Here is a 24,053-nt window from a genome sequence, read left to right as displayed (position 1 = left end):
CCGAAGTCGGACACTTAACTATCTGAGCCATCCAGGAGCACCTCCCCCTCTTGTTGACATTTTAAAAGTTGAAACGTTCTGCCATTTTTTCCAGCCCTAGATATACTCAGATTATATATATATATATGGTTTTAGCTCATAAATTCCTTCTATTAGTACTTACCATTGACTTAATGATAGTAAGCACTCAGATCACACCTTTACCTAGTATAATCTGATAGCGAAGCTGCTCCAGTGTCTTCCAGGCAGCTCTCATGATCTAACTCTGCATGGGTTAAAGGCAGTTTTCATTTATTTTACTCAAGAGAGAACTGGTGAATTTTTGTGGTTGTTAATTGTGCACATTTTAACTATAGGATATCAACATTAGTGTTATGTGATTAACAGTTGTCAGTATTTTGGATGACCCTGATTTCTTCACTGTGCTATAAATGACAGCATCTAAAGTGAAGACTTAAAAACACAGAGGTGTTGAGATTTTCCTTAGGGCTCTGCATTAACCCTGTAATATCCTTGATATTTTAAAAAAGGATATTCGTCACAGAAATTTAGTTAACATCTTATAACTGAACGTGTATGTATGTTGCTTAGATAAATGTAATCACTGTAAACATCTATATGATCTGGGATTCTGTTTTTATTTTGAAATGGGAGCCTTTTTGTTTACAAGTTCATTAAAAACTAAAAACCATTTCTGTAAGGGGGAGAAAAAAAGATTTATCATTTAAACCTACCCACGTCCTTGAATGTTCCCTCTACATTAGGGTTTCTCAGTCTCAGCACTGTTGACATTTTGGACTAAATAATTCCTTATTATGGAGCCTGTTTTGTGTATGGTAGTATGTTCAGCAGAATCCCTGGCCTCTACCCACTAGATGCCAGTAGCAGCCTCCCCCCAGTAATGACAAAAAAAAAAAGTCTCCATGCATTGAAGTGTCCCCTGGGGAGGGGGCAGAGTCACCCTGGCTCAGAATGTATGCCGTATTCTTATTTTGGTTCGGAATTCACTCTTCACCTCATGAGCTGGCCACTCATTTACTTCTGAGATTGAATTCAAGGGTATAAAGTAACATTTTTCCCTCCTGGCATTTATCCTAAAAGTGGGAACCCCAAATTAGGTGAAATTTTCCAAACCTCAAGCAAGGGTGTTTTGAGGGGAAAATTTCCCCCCCAGAAGACCTGGAGTTTTGTCGCACAGAGCAGTCTCTCTCTCAGAATTCTGGCCTTAGCAGGTGGAACCCTTCAAGGCTGCAATGCAGCGACTTTCCCAGAGCTGTTCAAGAGGAAGTGGCCCCACCGACTGAGCCTGGGGATGTTGACATAAGAAGAAAGGGAACTTCTCTGCGGGGACTGGAGTAGAGAGCCTAGGCCACAAGTTCAGTGGCTCTCTGCAGGCTCTCTGCCTTCATATCCAGCCCCAGAAAGAGGGAAAGGCAGCCACAACAGTTCTTTCTCTGGAGCAAAGCAGACATCCTCCCCATCCCCGATGGCTGTGGTCTCAGAAGCTGGAACTCTCGTTAAACAAGGAATGCGGAGCTTTCCACAGGCTAAGGCAGGCATAAATTTCCTCTGTTTGTTTTGTGAGGACTAGTGTCGACTGCTGTAATGAGATCAGAGGATACCCCAGGGACGAGGCCTCCAGGTCGGCTGCTGGAGCTGTTTTCTGTGGCTGTTCTCTTGGCTGCTGTGGAAGAACGCAGTGACTCCACAGACCTCGGTTATGATGTGAGGAGGTCGTGGTGCCCTTGTTTCTTTCCTTGCCATCCTGCCTCTCTGAGGCTACTGAAACGTCAGCGTGCAGTCGTCCAATTCTAAATCATGGAAAAGCACATGGGAGGCAGATTCCTTTCCCCCTCACCGAGGACAGACCTGGCTGTGTGCGGAAAGTATGGCCTCGTACGGGAGGTGATTGCCTCCTTGGGAAAACGCCTGCACTGCTGATGCTGGCCACTTGTCCCTCTCTCATCACCTGGGCCACCTTTATGCTCTTCCTTACCCAGCGTCACTCTGTTACAGAAGAGTTTGGATGTGAGTCACAACAATACAGCATAATGCTACAAAGAACACATTTCTGGCTCCAGCCTGAATTATAGCCAAATGGCCATGGAGGGGACCCTAAATACAGCAAAACTGAGTTTAGGGAACCCCAAATTAGATACTTCTGGCAGAATAGTATATACTGAGCTAGTGCAGTCTGACCCACTTCTAGCCCTCTATGCCCACCCCACCCACCCAGAACAATCCCTAGGTGTGTTGGATAAAGTAGAAAATAGCAAGAACTTACAAGGGAAATTCCCATGTGCCAGAACACATTGATGCCACAGGCCTGTGAGTGATCCTGACCTGGCCATAGGCTGTAGATTCGAGGGGCTGTGATGTTTATGCTCATATGGGAACTGTTTGCCAAAGGGGGCAAGAAGAATTCCCCCCAGAGCCCATGTCAGGCTTTGAGTGCATGTGTTTGGGGCACAGGGATGGGAGATGGAAATCCAGGGTTACACTGTTTGAATAGCTGTGGGGTCTATAGTTCCACCACCTGCATAGTATGGCAACTTCAGTTGTTTTGACAAAGACACTAAACTGGTTTGAAAGCATTGAAAGCTGTAGGGCTGCGGTAGAAGCAAACCTTAGATCCCTCTGGAAAGGTTAACAAGCCAGGACGTGGGACACCCTCACAAAGAACAAGCCGTACTAAGGAGAGGCTGGCATTGGGAAGTACAGAATTAGAGCCTCAAGAAAGCAGAGATTAACAGCGAATCCCTGAGACTGCTTTCAACAAGGGCCCATCCTGCCAAATTCAGCTTTCTTCTGAGGATTAATGAAAATTTCTTCCCAGAGGAACAAGGCATTACACCCAATCTGGCTTACTAAGCAGATGAGTTTCAGTTGTAAACACTAGCCCCCAGGAAGTCAGTCGCCCCTCATTACACTTATCCTCAAGTTATCCTTGAGAATATTTAAATTCCTTCGTTGGAAACCTTTTATTGTTGAGATAGCTGGTCCCCTTGAGCTTCTGTAAAGAGATACCTTTCTAGCAATTTCCCTTGTTCCTTTTCAGTGGGTCATCCTGAAGAAATCCCTTAACTAGGCTTTGTGTTAAATTATTTTAGCTTCTCAGCAGATCACAGGAAATGTGTTTGCCTGAATTGTTAAGCAAACCCCTCAAGGGAGAAGGAAGCTAGGATTGTTTTAAGGTCTCTGGGATTCTTTCAGAGTAAAATCAAAGAAACACGGTGGTCAGGCAGGGTTGGTAAACCATCTTAGATGAATACAATTAGGCCTTCTCAGTCCATGGTGGACAAATGGATGGGGGATTGCGTAGAACTCTGGACAGCCACCAAGTACAACCCATGCAGTGACATGCACTATTGGCAAACATGAACTGAGGATGCCAGAGTTAAAGCACGATCCTTTGTTTATTAATAGGGTGATGAAATCTCTTATGTTCAGTTTTTTCTGCTGAGGCATGTTGAGGGTACCAAAAAGTGCCCTCCTGACCTAAACGTGATGTCATACATCTCGAGAGAAAATTCTTCTTTTTAATACTTAATAACATTATTTTCTTCTTGATTTGGACCTGGTTTCTTTCTTTTAGTCTCAAAATATTCTGGCCAAATGCGTAGATTATACATATTGACATTTAAGCATCAGGAGAGGATAAGTGGAAATAGGCTCATTTGGTGCCAGATTTAAGGAAGATCTTCCTAAACATTTGTCTTAGTTTGTGCTGCTATAACAGAATACCATGGACTGAGTGGCTTAAGCAACAGTTTATTTCTCACAGTGCTGGAAGCTGGGAAGGTCAAGGGCAAGATGCCAGTCCATTTGGTCTTAGTGAAAGATCTCTTGCAGACATTTGACTTCCTGATATGATTTCACATAGCAGGGAGAAGGGGTGAGAGAGAGAGAGAGAGAGAGAGAGAGAAAGTATACATGCAAATTCTCTGGTGTCTCTTCTGACAAGGGCACTAATCCCATCATGAGGGCTCCTTGACCTCATCTAAACCTAATTACCTCCCCAAAGCCCTGCCTCTGAGTACTGTAACAGTGGGGATTAGGCAATGTATGAATTTGGAGGGGGAGACATGAACATTCAGTCCATAACAACTTCATATAACAACATTATAATTAAATTTTGCATTTACTGAAAGCCTGCTATGTGTAGGGTGGTGAGATAGGTGCTGGCTGTTTGGGCATAAAACAGATAAGTTATCTTCCCTTGAAATACTTAGAATCCAGGAGGTGGTTGAGAGTAAGCACCTGTGTTCGATTACAAGCAGAACGAGATGGTGCTAAACAGTGGCAGGAAACAGGGATGGGAAAGGGCTTCTCTCTTTTTAACACCATGCATTAGATACTTTATTCAAGTTACTCCTTTTAATCTTCGGAACAATCTTAGGAGGTATAAAGAATTTTCCCCAGTTTTATGAATGAAGGAATAAAAACTCAGGCAGGGTTAGTAGCTTGCTGAAATTACATATGAAGAGTCAGACTAGATACTCAGATGGAGTGACTTGGCTCCTAAGCCATCCCTTGCCCACTCTTCTGCAGGGCTTGCTACGCCCAGTGAAGCCACATCATCGTACAGCCCTAGAGGGGTCAGGAGACAGACTGGGAGCCTCCAGCCCTGGAATTTAAAAGAAACAATCCCCTGATTTACACAAAAAGTGTACGATGGAAGATATATCTGGATGACCAAATCCAACCCCTATGGGATTTCCAAAATACTAACATAAATTGCGAACATTAAACAAACACATGATTTTACGTAGTCTCTCCATTTTCTGGCTTTCTTGAACATCAGAAGCTGTGGGAACATGTGCCTCGCTCCTACTTTTCTGGAGCCACAGTTGAGCGGCAGACTCTCCAGGCCTCCCCACTCCTCATTGTCTTCTCTGGCCTGACCATTCCTTCATCTTATTCTTTCTTGACTCCTGTAAGCATCTGAATCTGTGTCTCATGGTTTAAGTAGTCACCCAGGCAAGAAAAATAGGCCTTGGGAATTCTTCTATATTGTGCCTTTAATTAAGATAACCTTAGGGGTGCCTGGGTGGCTCAGTGGGTTCAGCTGTTGACTCTTGCTTTCAGCTCAGGTCTTGAGCTCATGGTTCATGGGATTGAGCCCCACATCAGGCTCCATGCTGACAGCACAGAGACTGCTTGGGATTCTCTCTCCTTTGGTTTCTGAACCTCTCTTTCTGCCCCTCCCCCACTTGGACTTGCATGCGTGCTCTCTCTCTCAAAATAAATAAACATTTTTAAAAACCGATATTCCTAAATTACTGGGGGACTGAAATTGACCCTTAACAGAGTGATAGCCCTTAATCTAAACATTAGATATCCTTATGTATGATTTGGTGAAGTGGGGGAAACCCTCAGAAGGTGTGCCAGAGGTAGTCCTCTGAAAGCAACGGACACGCTATCACTTGGTGTTCTTACTGTACCTTGTCTGGCTCTCAGAGCAATATTTTTGTGCTACCAGCAGTGACTCTCTTTACAATTTGTAATACTCTCATTTCTTCTTCTTTATCACAATTTCTCTCTGAACCATTGGTCATATGCTAGTTGAAATTTCAGAACGTTAATTTTCTTTTTTTTTTTTTTTTTAAATTAAATTTTTTTTTTCAACGCTTATTTATTTTTGGGACAGAGAGAGACAGAGCATGAACGGGGGAGGGGCAGAGAGAGAGGGAGACACAGAATCGGAAACAGGCTCCAGGCTCTGAGCCATCAGCCCAGAGCCTGACGCGGGGCTCGAACTCCTGGACCGCGAGATCGTGACCTGGCTGAAGTCGGACGCTTAACCGACTGCGCCACCCAGGCACCCCAGAACGTTAATTTTCAAACTGTATGACCTATCCTTGGGGAAGAAGGCCTCTAATGATGCTTGATGGGAAGACACCCTCATCCTTGGGTTGTTTGTTTTCCATGGCATGTTGTGAAGGCAGGGCATGGGGGGCAAGGCAGATTGGCAAACATTGTTCAGTCTCTTGGGGCAAGACCATGTTATGGTGTGTTTGCTACCTAAATGTGAGGGTAGCAAGGATACCAAGGTCCTGAAGAACCAGAGACATGTTTGATGTGACTTTGAGGATGGAGAGAGGCCTGCAAGGAGCTCCTCAGGGAGCTCTGCTCTGATCCCCCTGCCTCTTCAGAAAGAAAGGAAGGAGCCAGCCACTTACAAGGAGTGTGTATATTTGGGGAAGGGGAGAGGGGCCCGTTTGTTGCTTTACCTTTGGATCCATTAATCCCAGCACCATGCCCCTTATTGTGGAAGAGAAGGATTGGACTGTCTGTAATAAAATGGGCTTAAAATTTATCTAGTCTTGTACAAGGATTCCATCCAATTGAAGGTTGTAAGATTTCACTTCAGAGACATGTAAATTACTCCAACTCGTAAAAACAGGGGTGGAAGGGAATTAGGGATATATCTCTCATCTGTTTGTCTGATTTCCCAAGCTCCTAAGTCCTAGTTTTAGAGAATTTCCTCTACACTTGTCATCTTGCTTTTTCCCCCTTTCTCTCCAAACCCTGTTTGTCTTTCTGTGACTTTGCTTAATCCTTCCTCACAAGTTCTCGGGTCCTCATGCTTGAGCCCCCTGCCTAGGCTGCTGGATTTGGTGGTGGGAGGGGAGGAACAAGAGGCCATTCCACAGACTGACATCAGGGTGCATTATATCTAAAAACCAGCAAGTGATCTGCTGCTTGCTCCTATGGGCCTGTTTCCCATAGGAGTGCCTGAGCAACGCAGCTTTGAGTTGTATTACAGAAGCCTTCTAGAATGAATGTCTTGGAAGGGGGTGGAGGAGTTGGAGTGGGGAGAAGAGCCCAGCTCATCATAATCCATTCTGTATTGGCAATAAGTATTAGTTGTATTTCCAAAGGCTAAGAAATAGCACTACACACACACGCACACGCACACACAAATAGCCTTCGTCATGTTTAAGAGTGTCAAGAGTAAGAGTAAGTACTCTAAAGAGTACTCTCATTAGAGTAAGGAGACTAGAATAAAATTGGCTTATGCTGTTCCCACCATACCTCTATACCACATTATCAGTGATCCAGGGAAAATAGACTTTTCTCTGTGGTAGGTGGAGGCTGGTGGTAAATAAATAGTGGAGAAACAGGTAAGCCCGGTCTTTACTTGACTCCAGCCCCACTTGCTGACACCCAGAGAAGCCAGAGGATGTGGTGCTGTCACCAGGAGCCTGAACCTCTCTGTCCCTTCTGTTAGTGAGGGCCTGGATGGTGAGGGGCGCTTGGTGAGAGGCTGCATCACTGATCCTGTCTCTAGGTGTCTTTGTTTGCTTACCTGTCCTTTCGTTTTCTTCTCTCTTTGTAGCCTTCACCTTTTCTGTTCATTCTCTCTTTGATCTCTTCTTCTTACCCTGTCTCTACTTTTCTGCTTACTCACACTCCTACCCACCTGGAAAGATGAATTACATTTCATTAACCTTTCCAAAGCCTAAGGTTGACCACAGGCTTTGTTGCCCATTCAGCCAACTTTATTAGGATCAACAAAGTGGAAGTCCCACGTTAGCTTCTGGGATCGACGTTCTCCAGGCATCCTTTGAAGGTATCTGTACTTGCCTTTTATTTAGTATCACGGGAATCCAACTTCGAGGATGATTAAAAAGAAACATTGAAAAATAGAATAAAGAAGAAAACTCCCTTAATTCCACCATGGTAACATGGGTATCTTTTCCCCTAATGCTTTATATTTAAGATTCACTCTCCTTTTTTAAGCTGTGGATTTCTCTAAGCTTCTAAATGGAATTGGCTGCAGAACAACCAGGTTCTCTCTGTTTCAAAGAAGATTTAAAGTACTTGATAGAACAAGGCCAGTCTTTTTGGTTGCTGGCCAGAAGTGAACTTGACCCAATTTCTAAAACTGTTATCTGTTTGCTGAGGTGTTTTCTGGTGGTGGTGGTGGTGGTGGTGGTGGTGGTGGTGGTGGTGGTGGGGTGTGTGTGTGTGTGTGTGTGTGTGTGTGTGTGTGTGTGTGTTATTAGGAGAGGTTTATTTTATTTGTGGGCTTTGTACGTATTTTAATTCTGTAGTATCTTGAAATGAAGTCACTTCTAGCCAGAGTCTACTGCCTGTAACAGCATGACTAAGAAGAATTCTTTTTCTTCTCTGAATCTGGTTTCATCATTTAAAAAACTACCACTCAGATCAATATCAGTACTAACTGAGAGTATTAATATAAAAGTGCATTGTACAGTTTTGAGCACTATATAGCTGTAAATATTCTTAGCAATGTTTTCCTAAAATATTTACAATCCTGGACATTAAAAGATTTTCCTTAAGAAAAAAAAAAAAAACCCAAAGGCAGTCTGCAGTGATTATCAACATTGTGTTTAAGATTCTCCATTAAGAGTCCACATCATCCTAGGCTCTGTGAGTGACAGCAAGGAAAAAAGTGTATTCATAATATTTATTAAGAACTTTCTAGGTGACTAATATTTCCCTCAAAGAGTTTTTATTTTGACTTTGTTGTAGAACCAATATACATGAAAATGACATAAGAACACTTGGGGTGGTGGGGTCACAGGGGAGAATCCGTAATTGCTTTAGTGCAGACTATATACCCAAGCTCTGAGGGAGAGGGGATTGTGGCATGATTGGAGCTGGGTGGAATTTCCTTGGGGAAATTGTGTTCAAGAATCCTTGTCTGTTTGCTATTATCTTCTTGTGCCCACCTTTCCTGTGTTGATACCAATGTGTACATTTGAATGGAATTGTGACATCAGACATCTGTGCAAGGCGTTTGGAAAAGTTTCCCAGTTACGTGCTAGGCTATATAGTTTTTAAAGGTACTGAATTACATTTATTAAAAAGGAAACAGCACATGTAGAGCTCTACTTTAAAAGAGAAATGTGGGGTGCCTGAGTGGCTCAGTTGGCTAAGCATCCAAGACTCTTGATTTCGGCTCAGGTCGTGATCTCATGGTTTGAGAGATCAAGCCCCATGTTGGGCTCTGCACTGACAGTGCAGAGACTGCTTGGGGTTCTCTCTCTCCCTCTCTCTCTGCCTCTCCCCGACTCATGTTCATGTGAGCACTCTCTCCATCTCTCTTTCTCTCTCTCAAAATAAATAAACATTAAAAAATTTTTTTAATAAAACAGAAGGGGCACCTGGGTGGCTTAATCGGTTAAGCATCTTACTTCAGCTCAGGTCTTGCTCTCACGGTTCATGGGTTTGAGCCCCGCGTCTGCTCCATGCTGACAGCTCAGAGCCTGGAGCCTGTTTCAGATTCTGTGTCTCCCTCTCTCTGTGGTCCTCCCCCACTTGCACTCTCTCTCTCTCAAAAATAAGTAAACATTAAAAAAAATAAAAATAAATTTATTAGGATCTGCTTCTGGAAACTCAAAGAGTAAAAGTTATATGCATAATTTTCTTTCAGTCATTATAAGATTGGACAGAATTAGATACTGAATTTTCTTGACTTTGAGGCATCAATTACCCAGGCGTCAGGTACATACAGGGGTGTTTGGATGTCTTTAGGCTATAAAGTCAGAATTCCAGGGTCTCTCCATGTTGTACATCATTGTTAAAATATGTTATTGCTATGACTGAATGTGGTATTTTCTTTGGAATCCCTATGTCTCAAACAGTCAAGGAGTGATTTGTAATTTCCTCTCCCTATCTTCTGATTTGTAAAGGAATTTAATAATATCATGTTCACAGAATAGTAATGTGTGTGGAGTAGGAGTTTATCTTTTGAAAATACAGATTACAAAGCCATTTTCTTAATGGTGAAAGATGTTCACTTAGGAAATATAGCCTTGGACTTCTCTGTGTCCTCAATTCAGCAGACACACCAGGGCCTCATGTCATTCTCCAGTAGACAAAGGCTGAGTACTAAGAACTGAAGGTGATTATGATTAGTGGGATTATGACTTCTGTTTCTTTTCCTATTGAACACTTTCTATATTGTTACTGTATTATTATTAAAAATTGGGGTCACCTGGGTACCTCAGTGGTTTGAGCCTCCTACTTTTGATTTCACTTCAGGTCATGATCTCATGGTTTGTGAGTTCGAGCCCTGTATCTGGCTCTGTGCTGACAGTGCAGAGTCTGCTTGGGATTCTGTCTGTCTCCCTCTCTCTCTGCCCCTCCTCTGCTTGCTCTCTCTCTCTCTCTCTCTCTCTCTCAAAATAAAGAAATAAACCTAAAAAATTAAAAAATAAAAATAAAATGTATTTTAAAGCCCTGCAGTTGCCTTTAAACCTGTAATTCTAGTCTTTATGGAAAGGTTCAGATACATAAACACTTCCCAGATGCAACCAGGAAAAAGCAACACAGAAATAAGGTGATTACAAGGAACCTTACAATGTTTGTTCTCCTATCAAATTCACCCATAAACATTTTTCAAAGAAAAGGCTACAGGTCTAATTAAGGGGTTGAAGACATGTTCTTTCTTATTTTTCCTTAATATTTGATAAAGTAAGAACCCTGGAGCAGTACAATAACTGTTTTACTCTAAAATGTAATTCAAGTGACTCAAAAAACCCCCCTAAAGAACCAGTAGCATGGATAAAAACAGGGACCCTTATTCCATTTGAGGGGATGTTAAATCATCTGGTTCATTTGGCCCATGGGAAACTGACCTCCTGGATTCCCTTATGGTAGGGGCTCTGTGGAAGGTCCTATCTATTAAGCCCTGACCGTGGTACAACCAGTCTTCAGCAAATGCTTGTCTGTTCCTTTATTCCTTGTAGGCAGCAGGGAAGGCATTGAGGTCTGGCACAAAGTAAGTGCTGCTTACATGCTAGATCCTTTCTCCTCCCAAGGAAGTGCGTGCCTGAGCTAGAAACTCTTAAATAACTGACCTCTCTGGCTTATTGATCACTATATCCTCAGTACCCTGCACCTAGTAAGTACTGAGAAAATAGTAGTTGAATGAATGTTCTTGTTTCTGTGTATCTGCAGTTACTCTGAGCATATAATACCCAGCTTTTCCTTGGCCACTGGCACGTCCAATATCTGTGACCTTAAGACTTTTGATTTGATTCTCTAGATTCTAGAATTTGATTCTCTGACCTGTGCTGTCCAGTATGGTAGTCACTAACCACATGTAGCTATTTACATTTAAATTTAATTAAAATCCCATAAAATTTAAAATTCAGCCCTTGGCTGCACTAGCCACACTTTAAATGCTCACTAGCCACATGTGGCTAGTGGTTACCATAGTGGACAGTACAGGCATGGAGCATTGCCATCATGGCAGAAAGTTCCACTGGACACAGAACTGCTCTGTGTCTTCCTGAGAGCCAGCTGATAGATTTCCTCTTTGTGTTTGCAGTGCAGCTGTCTGCTTCGGGAAGTGAGGTCTACAGCAACGAGGAGAATCTTCCAGAGCTGCCTCGCACTGTGACATGTCTGAGCCCTTGCTCCAGTCCCTGCAACATGAACAAGGTAAGAGATATTTTTGGGAATCAGCCTTTGTGTCTTCTTTACAGTACCCTGATTTTTCTGGGTATGTAATGTCTTCCCATGGTGTGAGGAGGTTGCTTCTCCTGCCACAGATATTCCAGAGGTTGGAGACTTGTGTGACCCCAGCAAGTGGTGTTTATAGGCAGGGTCACAGGAGGTGGCGGCCATGCTGTGGTTGTATAGTCTTACGGATATGTCACTGTGTTTGTCAGAGGCTTCTGGTTGACTGAAATATTGGTTGCTAATATAACTGCCTTGGCATGAATGTTGGAAGATTGAGGCACTGGAGCCAGACTACCTGGGTTTAAATATCAGCCCTTCCAGATACTAGCTTTGATGGTCTTGGACAAGGGGCTTAATTTCTCTGTGCCTCAATTTCCCCATCTGCCCATCTGTAAAATGCTGATGATAATAGTACCTACCTTGTAGGGTTGTCAGAAGGATGAAATGAATTAATATGTGCATCATATTAACTTAATATAGTACCTATCTACATTATAAGCATTTGACAAATATTTACTGTTGTTGTTTTTGATGTTGGGGACACTGTTGTCCCTTAGACATTTCTGCAAGAGAGTCTTAGGTGTATCTACAACATTTCCATTTATTCCTTGTTTGACTTGGCAAGTAGCAAGTGATTACCAGATGGGCCCTGAGGGATGAACAATGAATGGGGCTTGGGTTTTGCCTGTGGCGGGTGACAGGCTTGGGGGGAGTGTGGCTAGTGGTTTTAATTAAATATGTACCAGGAACTCTGGAAGCACAGAAGAAACATCCAACCTTGGGAGATATGGAAGGGACAGCATAGAGGAGGTGACATTTTGAGTCAGAACCTGATTGATAAATGGTCATTTCTTAGACAAAGAAGTAGGGCAGAGCATTCCAGGTAAAGGAAACAGGCTATGTTTAGGCACAGAAGCATATGAGAAAGTCTGTTGTGTTTAGAGAACAAAGAGCTTGGTACAGCAGGATTTCTCCTCAACACTGTTAACCTCAACACTGTTAACATTTGGACTGGGTAATTCTTTATAGTGAGAGGCTGTCTTCCACATTGAAGGATATTCAGTAGCATCCCCTTTCTCCCACTTGAGTTGTGACAACCAAAAAAAACCCACACATTGGCATTGGCCAGTGTCCATCCCTTGGGGGGACACAAATACCCCTGGTTGAGAATCACTGCAGTGGTGGAATATGGTAGATATGAGTCCAGAGAAGGAGGTTAAGTGTCCAATTCTGAGAGCCACTGAAGGATCCAAAACAAGGGAGAGACATTTCCAGAGGTCTACAAGAAGAGGTTAATTTATCACATTAGCTATGGGTTGTGATGCAGTTGGACACCGCTTTTAGACAGTGGCCTTCAAAAGGTATTATGGAGAAAGCCCATTTTATTTGTTGAGATTCTTTTACTAAGAACCCTTTTCAGCGGTAATTTTTCTCATGCCCATTTGTTTAGTCTTCTCAGGGTGGCTGCATAACCCTACTAGAAGAGACCAGAAAATAATAAGCAATTGTTTTTCAGGGATTTTCATTTGGCTGAGTTAAGCCTAAGAGAAGGAAACCTTCCACCCACCACCCCCCACCCCCACCCCCCGCCCCCATTGGCTTAAATACTTACCTTTAAGCAGTTTTTGAGAAGAGAGCTCTTGGAACACTGGAAAGTAGCAGGTATTCCACCCCAAGGTCATGACTGGAGCGTGGGGAAGAGATTCATCACTGTGGTCTTTGCAAACCTTGGCTTCTATTAGTTAGAGTCTGGTGTACTGAAATGCTAAGACAACTCTTGGGAAATCTCTGATTGGCAGGCACAGCTTGCTATGATGGCCCTGCCCTGAGTTTCTCCAGAGCAGTTCAAGGCCTGATGTCATGGTTTGGCTCTTGATACACAGCTGGGAACCAGACTCCTCAGACATTTCAAGTGTCTCAGTAGGTGTGTCTGTTGCTTTTGGGAAGTTATGTTCCGTCTAAGTGGCCCAATGAATGCTTTATTTTATGTTATTTTAATTTAAAGTAGTGATTAAGCATGATGTGTAACCTTCATAGGTCAGCATTTTTCTTATGGGTTTCTTGGCATAAGACAAAGAATAGATTACCCTCTGGGGAGGAAATAGATCTTCTCAGTGTAAGTAAAACCAGACAATCATCTCATCAATTAGGATATGTAAGTTAGAATGCTGGAAATATTTTTGTGGGTGTGATTGATTTTCTAGGTAGATTTGTTCCTAGAAAGTTGGAGACATTTTAATTGTGTACTTTCCACTTACTTGGACATACACTCTAATAACTCTTTTTCCTTCCCAAACCCCTGCTAGCTTACGGGACACTTTAACTGGGGAGGTGTCAGGATGCAGCATGACAGAATATTCTAGGGTCCAGTGTAATTGCTGTGAAGTGACAGGGCAGTTCTGATCACAGTGAGGCATTGACATCTATCTCTCTTTGGGGTTATTTAGAGATGATCTCTCTAGAAAACAACAGGAATTGCCCCCATGGCCATTGGTCAAATGAATTAACCCTTTGTCTGCCTAATATAATCAGGCTAACCTGATAGTGAACTGCTGTCCACCAGGTAGGGCCATCATTACTCATATACTTGAACTTCTATGTGTAGCAGAGTCTGGGGACACACCAGGAAGGGGTACACTTCCAACCCTCAGACAGCTAGCACTGGTGCATCCTAATAAGATTAATACAGAGTGGATAGTGGATACCCCCACATTTATTCACCTTTTTAATGTTATAAACAGGCTTTAATAGTTGTACATTTTGGGCTTCATGTTCTAGCCTAACATGTTAGAAGAATTATGGGTGCACAAGTTTTCCCAGGCCACTCACTCTCCCTAGCTCTCATCCAATCTTGAAGACCCATCTTTCCAAGTTCCATATTCTCCATAGATCTTTTTGTAAGAGCTGACTTTCCAATCTTTATATTGACCCAAAACTTTGTAATAAGGATTTAACTTTAAGTTTTGTCAGAAGTTTCTATCCTCTCTACTTTCTCAGGCATTCCCTAGTTAATATGTATAAATACAGCTTTTATAATACAAATGTTTGCTAGTAAGAAGGACTATGTTATTTACATATTATCATGCTGTAAAGAAAGATTTTAGTGTGTTACTTAAAAAATGATAGCCAAATGGGAGGCAAGTTAGACAGGATGGGATTTTGTAGAGGCAAATTGGGCAGAATGATGTACATTAAGTACATACCACTATGTTAGTTCCCAAAACCACACTAACAGGAAACAGTGTTCTGCTCTTGAAAGATATCTCTTCCTAGCAGCAACCTTGGAATTACAATTTTAAACTCTTTCCCTCATGGTCGTCATTTTCATGAAGGCATATCACATGCTGTTGTCTGCCTTGAATTTATGAGGACACTCCATCTGATTGAAAATTAATCGATTTTTCCGTTATTATACAGAATGCCCCCCCCCCCACACACACACAGTGAAAATGAATCTTCTTGAGAACTGTTTCTTCCTTCTTATGTTCAAATAAAGCCAGATCTGATTGTTATTGCTTGGACAAATGCCATAGCATCAAATGAAGTTGAGTAGTATCTCTTATCTCTCTTGGTGGGTGGATGCTATGTTTTGCTTAATATCTACCCAACAGAATTTTTTCTCTGAATATTTTACTGTGCCAAGTTTGAGGCAGTTTCACCTTTACACTCAGATCAATATCTCTACAGTCAACTAAAGAGTAAAACTGAAATTGAGTTTCTGCCTTCGTTTAAAGTTTTTCTTTCTTGGCACCTCCTTAATACGAAGCAGTGAAATTCAGAACTCATCACTCCTGGCTCTCCACCTGGCATACACATGACTCTTGATTAAACATCAGCTCCCCCAACACACCCTTACGGTGTGTATTGTGTACCACGCACTGTGCTTGTGAGACATCAGTGAACAAAACAAAGGTCTTTGCCATCCAGAGCTTCTGTTCTGCCCAAAGTAAGGAGAGTCATCTTACTTTGGAGGTTTTAACGTTTCAACACACACCTAACATTAAAACTTTTTCCATTTTAAACTTCTTTCACTTGAGCAAGTTGACAGAGCTACTGGATGTGATACAAGGAATTGATGACGAATAAACATAGAAGATTTTCTCTTCCCCTATCTAGGACACTCTTGGTGGTATCACCAAATGGCCCATCTATATCGAGTGTATCTCCACCCTTGTTTTTCTGCAGACAATGGCCAAGTCCCCTTTGTGGAAGACTTTGAAGAAATATTGCACACGTCTGAAACTAGGGACAGGGAAGAAAATGCAAATAAAAATTAAGTCATTCCTCCCTGGAATAAAGAAGGCCTTATTAATTTCTAGTGGTAGAAATTATAAAGGTAGAAATTATACAAGGCATTCTGAATTACCCTAAAGACAAAAGACATGCCAGAGCAATCTTTACAACATGTACGACACAGAGTTAAATTAGCTAATTTAGTAAGAGTTCTTACAAATTAGTTAAGATAAAGATGAGTGCTCTGATAGAAAAGGGGCAAAGAACAGAAAGATAAAAACCAGTAAATGAAAAAATATAATCAAAAAATAACATAAGAAAATGCTCAACCTCAACAGTTATCAAAGAAATGCAAACTAAAGCAATGAAGTAGCATTTTCTACCTACACATTGATGAGGATTTGTAAAATGTATTTGGTGAAAGTAGGAATGAGACTCTCGGGCTCTCCCAGACACAGTGAAAGAACATATTTCTCAAGGGAATTTAGACAATGTGTATCAAAGCCTCAAAAATATACACACCTTTGGGCTTAGAAATTCCATTTCTGTAACAGTTACCCAAAGACCATTGCCATGGATGTGTGCAAAATTTGAGCTAAGATGTTCATCAGATATTATGATAATAGTAATTATAAAAGTAACAACTGTGGTACAGCCATACAATAAAAATACCAGGGAGGGATGAAGGAATATTTAATGACATAAAAACATGTTTTAAATAAATTGTGGAGAAGGCAGGTTATATAACAATATGTATAGTTTTATTATTATTTCATTATTTATTTATGTTTATTTATTTACTTTTGAGAGAGAGATAGAGAAAGAGAGCAGGGGAGGGGCAGAGAGAGAGAGGGACAGAGAGAGAATCCCAAGCAGGCTCTGCCCTGTCAGCGCAGAGCTTGATGCAGAGCTTGAACTCACAAACCATGAGATCATGACCTGAGCCAAAACCGAGAGTCAGATGCTTAACCGACTGAGCCACCCAGCACCCCTCATTATTTCATTTTTAAAAAACATACATGTCTGCCCACAGAAAAGAAAGTTGCAGATACATCATAATATTAAGAGCATTATCTTCTTTTTGCTTGTATGTTCTAAATTTCTTTTGCAATGTACTTTCTTTCATACTAAAAATAATATATAAAAAGACATTAAGTTATATTTTAGATATGAACTTCACTATATTAAAAAAAAAATTTGATGTTTATTTATGTTTGAGAGAGAGAGAGAGAGATTGATATGGGGGAGGGGCATAGAGGAAACACAGAATCCAAAGCAGGTTCCAGGCTCTGAGCTCTCAGCACAGAGCCCGACGTGGGGCTTGAACTCATGGACTGTGAGATCATGACCTGAGCTGAAGTCAAATGCTCAGTTGACTGAACCACCCCAGGTGCCCCAAACTTCATTATATTTTTAAATATTCATGGTAAAAAGGCTGAAAGGATATTGCCCAGAAAGTTGGCAATGGTTTTCTCAGAGGGTGGGTACATGGTATGTATTTGTTTTTATTTTTAAAAATATTTTTCTATATTTTCAACTTTCCCACCATAAGTAGTTGTATATATGATTGTAAGTCAGGAAAAAAAGCAAGGATTTTAAAGGAAATACCACTTTAGTTGTTTTGCATTTGAGGTATGAATGGATTAAGGTATTTAGTGACAGATGAAAAGAAAAAAAGAGAGAGCCCTTGGGAAAAACAGAGGTTTGAACTTGGGAATGATTCTGTTTGACGTATTACCAGAAAGGAGGTTTTTAATGTGCTAATGGTTTGGGGGCAATAGTAAAAAGAGAAATGCTCTAGAAAAAGATATTGTCCTTTGATTCAGTGACTCAAAACTTTTAAATGGCATTACATCATCTTACTCATTATGCGTCATTTCTTCATCCAGATCTTCAAAAGACTTTGCTGATGTATACAAGTTTAGACCAGTGGTTCTCAAACTATGGTTTGGGAACGCCTGGGGAGCCCATTCACAGGCCACCTGCAAGGTCAAAACTACTTTCATAATAATATTAAGACTTTTTTTTTTTTTTTTTTTTGGCCTTTCCACTCTCTTGAGTATACATTCAGTACAGTTTCTCAAGAGGCTACATGGCATGTAATGACATTCATCCCCGTGGTGGCTGTTGAGATGTATGCTTGTGTTTTCATGTTCCAAATATCGCAGTTTTAATTTTTAATTAGGTGAACATTGATAGAAATAACTGACATAAACAGAAGTTCCTTAAAGTCTGCAGTAATTTTTAAGCATGTCCTGAGATAGGAGTTTGAGACCCAGTAAGCTAGACTGTGCCTATGTCCTGTATTTGGCAGTTTTTGTTCTTTTTTCAAAATATTTTTTATTTATTTTTTGGGAGAGCGCAATTGAGGGAAGGGCAGAGAGAGGGGGACAGAGGATCTGAAGCAGGCTCTGTGCTGACAGGCTGCCAGCAGCAGGACCAGTGTGGGGCTCAAACTCACAAACCATGAGATCATGACCTGAGCCAAAGTTGGATGCTCAACTGACTGAGCCACTCAGGTGCCCCTTGGTAGTTCTTATTCTAAGAAGCTGGACCCTGGACTGTGAGCAGTAAGTGCCCTGGACATTATAGCACATCTGTTCTCACCTTCTACATCTTTAAGGAGAAAATGTCCTTAGTCCTTATTTAAAAAAAAAAAAAAAAGGCTTTATAGAGTTGGTGAGGCTAAATGGAACATTGTTGGCATTGGGCCAGTGTAGCACCTGTGTTACATGTAAGTCAAATTCTGCTAAATGTGGGGTGTATAGAAATGATGAAATTGGACCTCTGTTCTCTTTCATGTGCATCACACTGGCAGATTCAGTGAATTCTTAGGAAGAAAACAGGAATATAATTCCCTTCTTAGAGGTATGGGAGTGCAAACTTCAATATAATGTAGTGGATAGTCGATTGGATATGAAGTAGGAAGTAAGACAAATGTAAAAGAATTAACTGAATATGCTTATGCTTATTTGTTGCTAAAATATTTGCATGTATATTGTTTGTTTGTGCATGTAAATACAGATAAAACATACATGCTATTTGAGAAATGCTTCCTGTTACATGTAGAATGATCTCTGGATACAGTCATTTCCACCATGGAAGCAACATTGACGTTTTTATGTCAGTACCAAGGCCTCGCCTCCTTTCTCCTTAACAGAAGCACATTTCAGTTGGTCTCCTAGGTTTGCAGCCCACCTCTGAATTTCAGAGGAGCTCATGATGGAACAGCGTTCGTGGCCCATTCTCTGAGAAGCAGTCTTCATGGTCCAGGGTATACATTGGGAATCTGAACTTTTCTGTCCAGAGAATTTGAGCACCAGATGAATAATGCTCTGGTGCCTCTGGAAGTCAGCGCCAGCCCTAAGGCCACGCTCACCCACTGCAGGATTCACGTGGATATGACAGTACCTTGACTTGAGGGTGGAGGTGTCAGTGGCCTGACTTAACAGCTCCCAGTCATGTCAGAAAAGATGAAGGAGCATCTGAACAGGTAGGAGGCAAATTAAGGCTTTGGAGTGGAAAGGCTGGACTTCTGGTTTAAGATCATAATGGCCCCACAGCAGGAGAAGAGATATGTTTTGACATGACTGTAATATAATTTCAAATCTGAGAGGACTAGTTTTGAACCATGATAAGCCCATTGAAATGTGGCCATAGTTACTGACCATAAAATAGGTTTCACCTGAAGGAAAGAAGATATTCAATTTCACCTTTTCTTCAGTGGCACTTTACACACATTGTGATCGTTGGTTTTGGGATCTTGTTCATCCCTATTTCTTGAAGATTTAAGGAATAGCGCCTAGGATTTTCTTGAGTATTACAAGTTTTTGCACTCTTTTTTTTTAAATTTTTTTTCAACGTTTATTTATTTTTGGGACAGAGAGAGACAGAGCATGAACGGGGGAGGGGCAGAGAGAGAGGGAGACACAGAATCGGAAACAGGCTCCAGGCTCTGAGCCATCAGCCCAGAGCCCGACGCGGGGCTCGAACTCCCGGACCGCGAGATCGTGACCTGGCTGAAGTCGGACACTTAACCGACTGCGCCACCCAGGCGCCCCAGTTTTTGCACTCTTAATTGACGAACTGCCCCATGCCAGCCTTCATGTGGAGTTTTAATTAAATGTTGACAGAACTGGTGGTTACTCGTTCTGCATCACCATAGTGAACTAAGCCCACGCAAGCCCACAGCATAATTAGACAGGTCCTTTGGACATGTGATGTGTGCTGGGACCTCTCTCTTTGATGCTGTTGGTGGCCAGGTTCCTGTAACAAAGAGGCCAGTGAATTCTGACCTTTGTGAATCTGTCTTCCAAGTCCTCAACCCTGCCCTTTTTCTCTCAATTAGTAGGTCTTAATGGGTACAATTAAGTTACATCCTATTTAGTTAATTGGTGATTGGAACCATAACTATTTAGGTACTTAATCTGTGGCTTGTCCATCTTTAGAATATTAATAAGCAAGTTGAGTTGCCTGATGTTGCGAACATCTCATCTCAAACAATGGTATCGCTGTGTATAAGGCGAAATGCATAACTGAGAGGTTACTTCCAACCCAGCTTATTAATTTCAGTACCTAATACTTCAAATTGTCCTTTTTTCCCTCTCTGGTTTTTTTTTTTTTTTTTTTTTTTTTGTCATACAGTGGTCTTACAGCATGTAGCTCTTTGCTCATATTCTTTCCAATTCCCTTTTTTGTCTTTTGTCTCTATAACATAAGCCTGACATTTTTTTCTATAAGATGTTTCCAGAGAACATTGTGCTTTTGAATATATGTGCACCATTGGCTTCATTCTTAAAAACCACATAATGGGTGATAAAATTAATAAATGTGCTAGAGAAGGAGAGATGCCTGTTTAGAGTATATAAAACTACATTATTTTGCAGACATTCCTCAGTTAGTGTTCAGAAGACATACTTCTAGTCTCTCATAAATGGCAATGTTTAGGTTTTAATGAAAAAAATTAGATTTTACTAATCACAGCTTATATGTTCTTCTAGGTTATTTATTTGATTGTCCTTTTTTTATGGAATAGTTTTGTAACTTCTTACCACCCTCAGATTTTCACAAAATGGCATTATCCTGAGAGGCTAGTCTCCATTAGATATAAATATAAGCACTTGATTAAGATACCCAGCCCTAGCCAGAGAGATAAAGTGTCATCACATGTCACAGTGATCAAGGAGCACCTGTTAATTAGTACAATAGAATCACTGCAGTGAGTTTTGCAGGAAAACAAAGGTTGGTTGAAGTTAGCAATATCTGCATCTTTTGTTTTTTCTGAAATCCATAAACAATTTGTTGTGACAGCTCTAGGCTGGGATTATGGCATTTTGGATGGGGTCTGATTGTAGCTAAAAATAGACGTGTGTATTGAAGATCAGAAGAGGAATATTAACAATTGAAATTTTGTGAAAGACGGATGCTGGTTCATTGTAATAATTTCCCCAAAGGCACATTAGTAATGCTGCTAAATACAGACTTTAATAGACTTTAATAGTGTGTACTTTAGAGGCCTGATACACAAAGGAATAATGTATAAAACATTCATTATGGAAAATTGCTACCTTTTTTATTTAATAAGAAATCTGTTGAAACAAAACTATTGCACTGCCTGTGGCATTATGTTCCTGGGTATTAGCAGACTGAAGAATAATTGCTACCATCTTTTTACATTTTTTTTTTTACCTATTCTAATCAAGTTGCAATTATATTTACTTATTTGTTCCATGAATGAAAATGGGGATTAAAAAAAAAAGTATTTGCATTGGATGGACGCTTGTTCAAATTGTGGCTCAGCCTCCCATTACCTGTGTAATCTTGGGCACGTACTTTACCATCAAATTCCATTTATTCTCTTGCACACTGGGGATTGCTCTACTTACCTTGGAAGGTCATGGTCAGAGAAGTTAAATGTTGACGTGGTGGAGGCTCCATATAATAGGCATTCAATAAATGGCTTCCTATTATGATTACTTTCTACATCTATTTCTCTTTACATTGCTTGTTTCTATGGATGATAGTTGTTGGGGAGGGGACAGCAGGAACGGGGCGAGAGTAAGAAAAAGCAATTAAAAAGAAGCCTCGGTAAGCAGCTCTGTCGCCAAGCCTTGCATTGGATTTCAATTTGATTTTAATGTGCTGCTGCTGAGAGCCATGCTGTTGAAAAAGAGAGGAGAGTAAGAAGCAGATGCTCCGGGAAGAACAGTGGGGCATTTATCTCTTTTAATGAGATAACATCATTAGAGTGACAAAGTGCAGTGAATCGATACTCGAAATGGACTGGTGCTATCTTCCCAAAGTGTGCCGATTGTTATACTTCACAGCCTTAGAATCTGCTGAATCACGAATTCTGTCTTCTCTGTTATTGGAGCCACCGACTTTGATCTCACAGAATGGATCCACACCTTAGGGAATCTCCACAAGAGCAGGAACACGGACTAATTGGATAAATGAGAAAAATCCAGGGTGATTTATAAGTTGCCCTGTAATCAGCGAACCTCAGAGAAAAGGAGGTTGGGCTTCTTTTTTTCCCTTTGGCTTTAAATGGCCGTGCATCCTAACTCTTGTCCCCTCTGCCCGCTCTCCTTGCTCTCCGTCTGCTTCTTGGTGTAGTGTCAGAAACACTAATCATGTCAGACTGTGACACTGACAGCCCTGACATTCACAACAAAGAGACAAGAAGGAGAGAGAGAAAGAGAGACCTCGGAGGGGGAAGGTGAGGAAAAGCAGCAGGGGAAGTAGTTTTTCTTGCACATAAAACCCATAGCTGCAAAACCACCAGTGTTCTGGATATATCACATCCAAGGGAAATTAAAGAAGGAGCGAGGTGAATTCTGATGGAGATAAAATTAGGCTGGGAAGATTTTGTGCTACTATATTTTCCCTCTTAGATTTCAGTGTGTAGCCTACATTATAGTTGGCTGTGGCTATGATTTCTTCTCACCAAGAAAAAAAAAGCTATTAAAATATTCCTTTCCCTTTGCCTACCCCAGTTTTTCTCTTTGAAACAAAGCAAAGTTAAGCACAGATCTTAGCAGGAAATGTATGCTCTCTAAGGTTTTCCATTGACCAGATTCCCATGGTTTAATCTGAACAATAGCTGCTTCAGGAAAGAAGTCATTTGTGAGAGATGTTTTCTGACCATGACAAAGCGGACTCGGGGACTGTTCAGTGTCATCCCCCCACTGCCTTACCTTGGCCTCCCCAGCACCTGTCAGCTGCAGGAAATGCTTATGTTACTGGGCAATTTGGAGGGGGCTGACTATGGCCAGGCCTTCCAAACACCCCTGAGGTTTCTCTCTCCCTCAGGCACTTTTTTCCATTTGGAGTTATTCTGGTGAATGGTCACAGGTCTCTGTCTTGGATCAGTCATGACCTGGAAACCTGCTGCCACAGCTCACATGTGTTTTGAATCCAGATGCTGTGATCTAAATTGAGCTCTGAGCTCAGGCTGAATCATCCTAGCTTTCTGTAAACACAAGAATCCAGCTGCCAGCTCAGCTTTTGAGGCATTTTGAATTAAAACTCGGTCTTAGGTAAGATATCCTTTTACTTTTTCATCACACAAGAAAAAAAAAACATAATCAAAAAATGGAAAATGATGTACTTTGCCATGTTAGTTACCTTATCATAAAGGAAGTACATTTTTTGTCTGTATTTGAGGACAAAGGGTCTTGGTTACATAGTGACTTCTCTTCAGATTGATTACAAATAATATTAATTGAGAACTGTGGAAAAAACTGTGCCCTCATTCTTGTCCTTGGTTCCCAAGTAAAACTCTATACACTTGGGCCACTTGGAAGAAATGCCCCTCTGAATTTATTAAAAAAAAAAATTAAGTGAATTATAACATCATTTACACTATGTATAGCAACCTTGACATTGTGATTTATTTAAAATTCTTGAGGCAATTCTACTTCTACTGGCAGAGGAGAGTACATTTGTACCCTGGGGAGGATTTGGGGAAATTACCCCAAAATATCTTCCTGTAAACTCACAATTTTTTTGAAGTTCCTTTTTATCCTAAAAATTTACATGGATTTTATATTCTCTGTGATATGTCCATGGTGGGTTTTTTTTTTCATGTAAAATAACTTTAAAAATTACTTGCAAGTTAAATTGCTTAGTTAAATATTATATCAGGTAATTTAGATGTTATAATGAATAAGCCCTCAAAATTCATGGTTTGACACCATGGAAGTTTGCTTTCTTACTAAAGTATCAATCCAGTGCAGGTCCTTATGGTCAGTGCATTGCTTTTATTCAGCAATTATTCAGGAATCCTGAACTCAGACTCCTTCCATCCTCCAGCCTTACCATCTGTATTAGGTTTCTAGAATGCTGTATCTGGGTGCCTTAGATAACAGAAATTTATT

The 24,053-nt window shown here is 41.1% G+C and overlaps 1 protein-coding gene and 1 long non-coding RNA gene across 9 annotated transcripts in view; one reads left to right on the top strand and one right to left on the bottom strand.

Annotated features, from left to right (window-relative positions):
* The window catches only part of BACH2 (BACH transcriptional regulator 2), a 356,529-nt gene that overhangs the window by 83,603 nt on the left and 248,873 nt on the right, over positions 1 to 24,053 (top strand). For 6 of the 8 annotated variants that reach the window (XM_086707426.1, XM_086707429.1, XM_086707423.1 and 3 more), the window contains one exon: positions 11,309 to 11,421. Coding sequence is in view for 4 of the 8 variants with exons in the window: in XM_025925864.2 (XP_025781649.2) it covers positions 11,309 to 11,421 (113 nt within the window). In the remaining 4 variants the exon portion in view is untranslated. The remainder of the gene's footprint in view (positions 1 to 11,308; positions 11,422 to 24,053) is intronic. The other 2 variants (XM_086707425.1, XM_086707428.1) reach the window with 1 other exon arrangement.
* Positions 12,807 to 13,173, bottom strand: LOC147581082 (uncharacterized). Its single transcript, XR_015251395.1, has 2 exons — positions 13,055 to 13,173; positions 12,807 to 12,919 (listed from the first exon to the last, which is right to left on the bottom strand). It is a non-coding gene; the product is annotated as an uncharacterized LOC147581082 (long non-coding RNA).

The sequence above is a fragment of the Puma concolor genome, chromosome B2 (genome assembly GCF_028749965.1).
Source record: "Puma concolor isolate L17-30 chromosome B2, mPumCon1.1.hap2, whole genome shotgun sequence".
NCBI lineage: Eukaryota > Metazoa > Chordata > Mammalia > Carnivora > Felidae > Puma > Puma concolor.
Note: the sequence above shows the minus strand (reverse complement) of the source record. Positions and strands in the feature narration are given on the sequence as shown.